The sequence below is a fragment of the Coffea arabica genome, chromosome 1e, assembly GCF_036785885.1.
Source record: "Coffea arabica cultivar ET-39 chromosome 1e, Coffea Arabica ET-39 HiFi, whole genome shotgun sequence".
In the NCBI taxonomy this organism is placed as follows: Eukaryota; Viridiplantae; Streptophyta; class Magnoliopsida; order Gentianales; family Rubiaceae; genus Coffea; species Coffea arabica.
In genome coordinates, this window is record NC_092311.1 from 47,690,011 (window position 1) to 47,699,819 (window position 9,809).

Here is a 9,809-nt window from a genome sequence, read left to right on the forward strand (position 1 = left end):
CGAAGTCTAGTTCAAACACCTAGCTGGTTAATGAAGACAAGTTGTTAGATAGGAGTACTAATTATCCATCTTATAGTAGTAGTAAACAGTTTGATTTGGAAATCGGAGCAGCAACGACGTAAGATCTATGTTCATATTGACCGACCGCTTATTAGTATGGTACTGGTAAACTCTACATTCTTGGAGAATTACTTATTGGTAATATCAAATAAGATGACATATAATATGTTGGATGGCTTTGGGTATTAGAAGACCAGTATAGGATTGGATGCCACTTACTCTTGGAATTAGAAGACGTCCGCAACTTCAACCTCTAATTCAACAAACAACAATTTTGATATTCGAGATATGTCTCTGTCTTAGATCTCCTGTTACTCTCTCGACATTGCCTGTTGCCTGTTGCCTGTTGGGAAGTAGAAACTTTTTGTTGAACTCCTTGCATCCTGAAATTCTATCAAGTAATTTGTTGTCTTTTTATTATTCAAGTTGCACCTTTTTTTTCTTTTATTTATTTATTTTTTTTTTTGGAGAATTTGATCAGGGTAAAAGACCATTTCGCAGTGTGGACAAAAATATATGCTAGTCTTTTTTTGTTTTTTTTTTTTGGGGAGTACGAAAGAATGGTGAGGAAGGCGGAATGGAATTCAATTGAACCCTCGTATTAGAACAGGAAAAGAGAGATCGTTTTATCACAAATGTTTTTTTCGATTTTTTAGGTCTCGTGGATTGTTGTTAGCCAACCATAAGCAGCAACACACACACATATATATATATATACTCCCTCCCTTTTTTTATAACTGACGTTTAAGGTTTTGCACACCAATTAAAAAAAGTTTTTCATTGCTTAAATCTGTATACTACTTTCCTTTTGTACCCTCATTAATTGTCCAATTTACCAATATTTTCTCTCACTAGAGTAATAAATGGTGCTGTTTTACTAGGCCAAAAGTAGTAATTAAGAACCCTGTATTGGAAAAGAGAGATAAAAGGGTAAAATTGTGAAAAAATAATTAATGCTGTATGGGGATAATAAAACGACAGATAAAAGTACACTAGAGCAAATTTCTTAAACGTCAGTTATAAAAAAAGGGAGTGAGTATATATATATTATTTGCTTAGCATGGATAAGGCAGCAATAAGTTGAGAATTGATTCGGAAACAGTTATTGTCTCCTTTTATTGATAACAATAACATATGTCGGAAAATATTGTCGAGGGCTGGCTAGGTAACGAGTGGGTGTGTCGGTGCAAGAAGTTTGTTCCACATTTACAACGTAATTTATAATTTAAATATACCAACCCAAAGCAATACCGGAATAAAATGGTTCCCAGACCATAAATTTAACCTCATAATTGTCACCAACTCACGCGGTTTTGCACTTTTGCTGACGACTAATGGAAGAAGATCAGCCGACACGTACTTAAGCTCTGTTTCATTGCATTACATCCGATGGATCGAGGCTGTATTTGACTATTTGTTCTATGTGCATAAATTTATTTATTTTTATTTTTTTTTGTAAGCATCATTTTGTGTTTGCATGACTACCACTTTTTGCAAGCTCTCTTTTTAACATCACTAATAATGCAATTTAATGAAAATTTTACAAGGCCGCAGTGAGGTGTGATCGTGCCTTTTATTTGAACCTCTGTTTGGAATTAGCGGTGGACGACGATTGTGTATTGCGGGAAAATTTTTATTCCAACCTTCTAATGAATGTTCAAAATCTTCAAATATCTGTATTAAGCTGAGATGCCCAGTTGAGTTTGTTCCCTTCTCCGTAGTATACAAGTAAATGTAAGTGTAGACTGTTGACATTATTTTTTAAAAAAAAAAAAAAGAAAAAAGAAAAAAAAGAGCTGAGATGCTACATCAGGGCCCATTACTTCCAAGGGCGGCGATCTACTATCTTTCTCGTCCCATGTACATAATTCTAGTATATTACTATATTTGAGTTGTTGATCCTTTTGATTACTTTTCTTTCCCAAACCAAAAAAAAAAAATGCTTCTGATTACCTTTAACTCTGTGCATCCTTTTTTTTTTTGTGGGAAACTGATTATTGTTGGATAGTACTATCATGAACTTTTTTTGACTCTTGAGAGCGTCTAGGATTCTAGCTTTTTTTTATTGGTTATGTCTGTTTTCCATATTCGTTTTTTGGTCAGGAAATTAGATGCTCCTCCTTTGCAGCTATCCAACCGTCCAAGTTTTTTTGTTTCTCCACTACATCTTTTCCTTAATTCATACTGCCACTATTTTGGCATACTCAGACCACAAATCATCTATCTGTTAATGGGCAAAGTATTTCTTGATGAGTTGAGATATGAAACTTTTTTCCGTTTTCTTTCTGTACTTTTTGGCCCTTTAATACGAGTTAGGGAGACTCTAAATCTACACAAGAAGAGGATTTTTTTTTTTTTAAAAAAAAAAAAGGTGAAGGTCGAAGTTAAATTGGGTTTCGTGGACCGGTTTAATTAGCAGGATTTCCAAAAAAGAAAGGAAAATGACTATACAACGTACCATCCATCCGACAAATCCTCCACCTCGAACTTTTTTGTTTGTTTGTTTTGTCCCCCATTTTCGCATGAACATGTCTCCCTCCTCTCCCTTTTGCTATGCGTAGATTTTGTGGATTTTGGCGACTGGCAACATTTCTCCTTTTTGAATTCCATCCATACCGCTCATCGTTCGATGCAAGGAATAGAAACGAAGGGAAGATAGATGGCGAAAAAAAGAAAACCAAGTTTTTCGTTGATGCTAATTAAGTATTAGTCTTGAAGGTAATCTTTATGTGGCTATAGAGGAAATTTCAACATTTTTGCTCTTTCTTTTAGCTTTATAGTCTACATTGGCTCCATGACACTTGGAAGCAACCTCATGATTCTGCAGTTTTGTCACCATAATGATTTGTGAAAGTGGCTCTCTCTTCCCCATCCCATGGGGATGGAACATACTTCTAAACTTCGTGTTATCAGCTCTTTAGATGAACTGCTAGTGTAATATACCTATTTGTTGTTAAGCCAACTTCCTGAATAACACCTTTTGGAATAGCCGAAAAGAAAGGAAAAAATGATGGGTGCTGGGAGACCTCTAGTATCTGGTACAACAAGTTTGTATCTTGCGTATGGCTGAAAAGGTTTGGGCCACAATGAAGCATATCTACTATTTCATCTAATTAACCTTAAAAGATTAGAATATTTCTTAGTTACTTGCCCAAGAAAGGAACAATAGATTTAAACCAAAGTTTACAATCGACAAAGGAACAAAGTACAAATCATGGGACTAATGGGCATAACATTATATGGTCAACATCCGATACTTAGCGCAGTTGTTCCATCTGAGTTATAGTTATATGTGAAAATCACATATATCTATCATTTTATAGTTATATTTGATGTTACAAGAAAGAGAGAGAGACGAGAGAGACAAGAGAGGACAACATCTAGAACTTGAAGTAGATTATGAGGGTCCTCGTAGACTTGCAGATACTTGAAGTAGTCAGATCAAAAAACTGATAGATACTTGAAGTAGTAAGCAAAGCCTAGCATCTAATTAACCTCAGATAGTGACACAACTATTCTTTTCAATTAAATTATAAAAAAAACAAAACAAAAATTAAGAACACAGTACTTGCAGTGGTGTCTTAATTCTTTCGTGCTTCTTTTGCTTGTCTTTAGCCTTAAAGAAAGCAGCAAATCTACCTGATGACCCATGTTCTTTATTCTTTAACCTTCACTGATTATGGTCCTAAATAGGTCCCCTTTCATTTCTGTTCTGATCATAGAATCATTTCGTCCCGCAATAAAATGGATATTTCTCAGCATGCTTAGTAACCTTAGAAAACGACATTTCTGATTCGTAAGAGCGCTGCTGCCAAACAGATCGATTCTTTTTCGTTTCTGCAAGCAAGATGGTTTCTTCTGGACCATAGCTTAATTGTAGATATTAGAGTATATACCGCTGAAAACGAAATGTTAGGCCATTATCAGGAGCCCATAAGATTCCTAAAAGATATATATGAGTTGATAAAGTAGAATCTTGAGTTTTAGACGTTATTATAGCCGGGCAGTGGGACATGAATTGGTACAGGTTGAAGAAAGAAGTTGTAGAATCGTGACAACTTCCACCAGATTTCCACATCAGTTTTCTGATTATGCCCGTCAGCTTATGGCAAATTAATCATAGGCAACCACTGGGGATCAACTCCAGAATGCAGGATGGTTGCTCGTTGAGTACTACATGCCTATATTTGACACGGCACACAACTTTGTATTACTTTACACAATCCTGCTAATAAAGTTCTTTAATTGGTTGTTCTTAACAACTGAACCATGATCAGAGATCAAGTTTGAACATGGGCGATCGGTGAAGAAATTTTCAATTTTTACTCATAGAAATTATTTTACATGAGATATTCTACTTTGATTTATAGTTGAATGCCATATTTGGTGATGAAATGACACCGCATCAAGCAACTTTATCTAATCGTCCCAAGAATTATGTCTGCAAGGCCGGGGATGGAAGTTACACTACTAGTCTGAAACGCCAAATATACAGCGTAAAGACTCTGTCTGGGAAGTGAAGTGAGGAAAAGTTTACTACCATGATAGTACTCTCCATAGTAGCCCTATTTGGAATGCTATTTTTTGTGAATACATTTCCTAATTATTTTTTTACTTTACATGTATTAAATCGCTATATACATGTAATGTAAAGGCTAGCTGAAGCATCAGCAAGACAACTAATTAATTTTCTTTTTTACTATTATTGGTTAATGCTGTGTGTATCATATGTGGTTCCTACAATTTTTTCTGCTGTTGCTCTAAAAAAAATAAGTAAGTAAATAAGAGGCAAAGAACTTGCAGGAGCAAAAATTACCATGTCAAAGTGTTATAGACTCGTTGATAAATCAAAGGGATAATTTCAGAAACCTCCCCTGAGGTTTCTGACAGTTTCACTCACCTCCCCTGAACTTTGCAAAATATCAGATACCTCCCTTGTCAGATTATTTGGCCCTATTTGTGATATCATTAATGATGAATTGACAGATATACCCTCATAACTTATGATATATTTTGAAGCTATTTTGACAGAATTAGTTAAATGAGTAATAGAGATATAACTTTTGATATAACTTATGATATACCTTCTATTCCACTTTACACTTTTTATTCGTAGTACAATCACCAATGAAGAGTTTAGCACTAGTGTTACCTTTCTCTAAAGTCATGTATTTCATGCTTTTTTTTTGTAAGACAATTATCTAGTGTAACTCATTACTTATATTTGGGTAAATTTGGTTTTCAAAAATTCAATGACGTAAATTGTATATTACATCATCTCATAAAGTGATGCGACACAATTTGGGTTATTGAATTTTTTGAAAATCGGGTCTACCTAAGTTCTAGTATTCAAACGAAGCTTGTTGAATAAATTCGACTAACTACAGTGTGAATTAAATTTTTTTTTAAAAAAAAATCTCAACTAAAGTATCTTGCTACTTCATTTCATTTTCCACAGAGAAAATCGCAAAAAGAGTTATTAAACTATTGAGAATTTGGTTATTTGATCGTTACACTATTTATTTAACTGCAATTGCCATTCACTCAATTAACCAAATAGTGAAAATTCTTTTGTGACTTAACTAGTAAAAATTTATACTTTTAATCACTCAAATTATAAAACTATACATTTTTTTTATATCACCAGAAGTATGTTTCAATTAATTGAATGATCATATTAGCTAAATAAATGTCTAATAGCTAAAACAAAAAAATATAAATAGAATTGTAACATTGCTTAAAGAAGCCATCTGCATTTGTCTCTATCTGGTTCAACTTATTACTTCTTTTTTTTGCTTTTGCTTTAGCTCAAGTTGTGGATAAGCAAAAAGGGCATATGTGGAACACAAATATCATCTCACTCCTCAAAATATTTTTTTAATGCTCATTTTTCTGACATGGGCTGATCTTGTTACTCCAACTATAAGTTCAGGGGCGGTATCTGATTATTTTGCAAAGTTTAGGGGAGGTGAGTGAGACTGTCAGAAACCTCAGGGAAGATTTCTGAAATTATCCCTAAATCAAAATGAAACCATACAAGAGCACCGTATCTCTTCAAACATCCTCTACTTTGATAACAGAGTGGTGGGACATTAATTAATTGACTTGTTTATCGTTTTCCTGTCTTGATTATGTAGGACGACTCTTAGTCGTCCAAAGACATCTTCCACTCTAATACTACTTTGCAAAAAAGGACAAAGATCACTAGTGCAATTTTGATTACGACAAACAAATTAAATGATAGGAACACTAGAAAAATGGAAAAGCAGATCCCACGCCAAGTCCGGGAACACATGGCACTGGATCTGTAGAAACTAGAAATCTCTTGGATTATTCTTGCTCTGGTAGAAATTAGTAATTAAGTGTTCTGTAATCCGTTTAAGATTTATATAAACAAACAAGATGAAAGCAGGCGGGCCGGACTTTTGATTAGGAGAGAACAAGCCTCTTACCAGATTGGGCTTTCTTAAACGAACTTGTAGATTCAGTAAAAACTACCATCATTACTCACTGCCCAATCTCAGTAGGTTTAACTTGATAACCAAATATGTTGGTCTTGTGCTAATAGACAGATATAAGATTTTTTATGATTCAGATTAGAACTCCGCAAAAGCATCTAATGGTCTTCAGATATGTCAAAGAAAAATATGCTTACGCTTAGCAATTACACTTATGTGACAGAGAACTCATTACTTGGGCCTCAAATGGGATACTTTGCTATTCTTCATTGACCCAATAGACACATTTTGAAGATTATTCAGGCTTGAACGTTGCTTTGGGCATTAATGTTGGAATACCCGCCTAAATAATAACATGACACTTGGCGCAACACTATTGGTGGCATTGGGTTGGCATAGAAAACATGTCACCGAGGATCCCAAGTGTGAAAGGAACACCCTTCGATTGGGAACCAAAAGGTTCAGTTTCATTCATCGACTGTGAAAATAGAAAAGAAAATCTATTTTGGAAAAGTGAATAACAAGAAGGTGAGATTTGGACTGCGAATGAGATGCAATAGAAAAAATTTCGATTGAGCCGTATAAGTGAGACGCAAACCTTGGATGGAAATCTTAAGGAACAGAATCCATAAATTAAGAATTACGTATCCAAATATTCCATAAAAAAAAAAATGAGAGTTTTCTGCATGGACACACAACTCTGCTTGATAGAAATAAAATTAAAAAATTTTAGAATTGTGCTCATATCTATATGATAGAATTTCATTTCTGTCTATCGTTTAAGCATGTTGTGATTTTTAATCGCTTCTTTTTCTTTTAGCAAGTACATACTCCTAGCCAGGTTCCCACCATTAGAATGAGCATGGATGATTTTATGAATTCCCTCAATGAAATACTGACAAGGCAACTGTGAATTTCCTTTTTATCTGCCGTTGTGTGGCTTTGTGTATGAACCAGGCTCTCAAATTGGTGAAGGCATCTTTCCAGTCTACCACAGCTGTTTTCTTTCTCGAAGTAGTTGATACCGACTCCAAAGAAGGCGGCACAACCAAGAGACGGAGATTCAAATGAAGTCCATAATTAGACTAATCTCATGTTGGGCACTACATATGCAAATCTTCATTTTAATTTAGCGTAACAGTTTTTGGCACCTTTTCGTTTTTCTTCATCTCATAAGTGCAACTTCGTGAATTAGTAGTTCAGATTAATTGCTGCCATAAAGACATTGAGTTCCATTTGCCTCATATGCGGATATTGGACTTCTCATTTTTCTCCCGCTCACCTATGGTTGTGGTTTCATTTATCTTATATTCAATTAATCTTTCTTATACTACAACAATGAAACACACTATTATCTTCGTTGCATTTAAACACACTTTCTATAAGTACAGTATTAGCTAAGATCGTTTTGTTTTGTTTGCACCTTATTTACACACACTGACTTACTTGTATCATCAGTACATTTTTCAACCACTTTTTTATTTCACGTACATCTTTACTACGGTATTTTTAAAAAAAAAAAATTATCCCATTTAATCTCCTATCCAAATACTAGTGTTTACTTTGCAGAAAGATGCAAAAATACTATGTATGAAGCTTAAAACATTATTGACAAATGACGCATAATTACTATAAAATCTATGGAATATGGTAGAAGATTAGAGAAGTTGAAGCAATCAATCTGCTGTGGACCTTCATGGGGGCTGTCAACTAAAGGCGATGAAGGGGAAAGTGAAGTAGACCATATCCTTTTTTATTTTTATTATTTTTTTCCCCAATCAGAGCGTCCATGAGAATACCAGAACCATCTTCATCTCAATTTTTTTAATCGGATTTCTCATTTTGGCGCTTTCCATTAATGATTACACTAGTCATGTTCATACTCTGGACATCTCTTCTGTCTGACTATAAATATCAAAGCTTGAACCCTCCATTTTCATCAACCAGCAACAGAAAGCGATATCAGTTCCTTCCTGTGCAACTTATACTTGCGTTTGAATTAAGTCTTCTTGGTCATATACTGCATACAACAAAGATGTCCCTGATTCCAAGTTTCTTCGGAGGCCGAAAAACCAATGTGTTTGATCCCTTCTCCCTCGATATATGGGATCCATTTGACGGATTCTTCGTCACCTCTCCTAGTGTAGCCAATTGGCCTTCATCAGCTCGTGAAACCGCCGCATTTGCCACTGCAAGGATTGACTGGAAAGAGACCCCAGAAGCCCATGTATTCAAGGCTGATGTTCCAGGGCTGAAAAAGGAGGAATTGAAAGTTGAGGTCGAGGAGGGAAGGATTCTCCAGATCAGCGGAGAGAGGAGCAAGGAGCAAGAGGAGAAGAACGACAAGTGGTACCGTTCGGAGAGAAGCAGCGGCAAGTTCCTCCGCCGGTTCCGTTTACCGGAAAATGCTAAGGTGGAGGAGGTAAAAGCCAGCTTGGAAGATGGAGTTCTGACTGTGACCGTGCCTAAAGTGGAGGAGAAGAAGCCAGAGGTCAAGTCCATTGAGATCTCTGCTTGATTTCTTCTGCTCAATTACTCCTCCCTCGTATGCAAATGCAACTGCTCCTGATAAACAAATCATATCCACAATGTTGAACTTGAGACTTTCTTTATGCTATGATCTTCTCCTACTTGTGTTGTAATCTCCCATTGAAAATAAAAGGGTCATGTGTCCTCTATCAACTGCGTATTGTTCTAAGTTGTTTGTGAGTTTGAAATGAATGCGTGGATTGAAGCCTCGAGTCTTCTAGTTACATCTTCAGCTGTAGCTTAAACTTCAGATGTTTCTTTTTCTTTTTCTTTTTCCTTTCTTTTTTTGGGATGATCAAATTCGTAAGACATCTATCACCATCTAATCTAGTCTGAGCAACGCCAACAGACATGCCTTTTCCATTAAAAATGCTAAAGGTGCACAAAGCAAACTGAGATAGTAAATATTTTTTCTTCTTTGGTACTCAGGAAGCAAGACCCTGTCCCAGTCGCCGAGTGGAGCGACATGGACGCTCAATACGGTTCAGAAACAGTAGATCAAAGGTATCGGTTTCTTACTTGGATTTTCTTGGAATCCTGATGCTGCATTAGGCTCTGCATGAGGGGATGACTTTTGATATTAACGTGGGTTGGGTTGGGTTGAAAAATGAATATCAAGTCCTTTAAAAAGATGGGGCTGATTAAGGCATGACCGAGGACAGGACCATATAAATTCTGCTTATTAATTGAGAATTGTAATATAAAATCGATGGAATTTGCTAAAAAATATAATCTTGTACGTTTATTATAGATTATTAGACT

The 9,809-nt window shown here is 35.5% G+C and overlaps 1 protein-coding gene across 1 annotated transcript; it reads left to right on the top strand.

Annotated features, from left to right (window-relative positions):
* The first annotated feature begins 8,309 nt into the window (after nucleotides 1-8,309).
* LOC113689672 (17.4 kDa class I heat shock protein-like) lies at nucleotides 8,310-9,271 on the top strand. Its single transcript, XM_027207410.2, has one exon. It carries the CDS (start codon nucleotides 8,377-8,379, stop codon nucleotides 9,034-9,036), a length of 660 nt encoding a protein of 219 aa, XP_027063211.1. The 5' UTR covers nucleotides 8,310-8,376; the 3' UTR covers nucleotides 9,037-9,271.
* The last annotated feature ends 538 nt before the right edge of the window (nucleotides 9,272-9,809 follow it).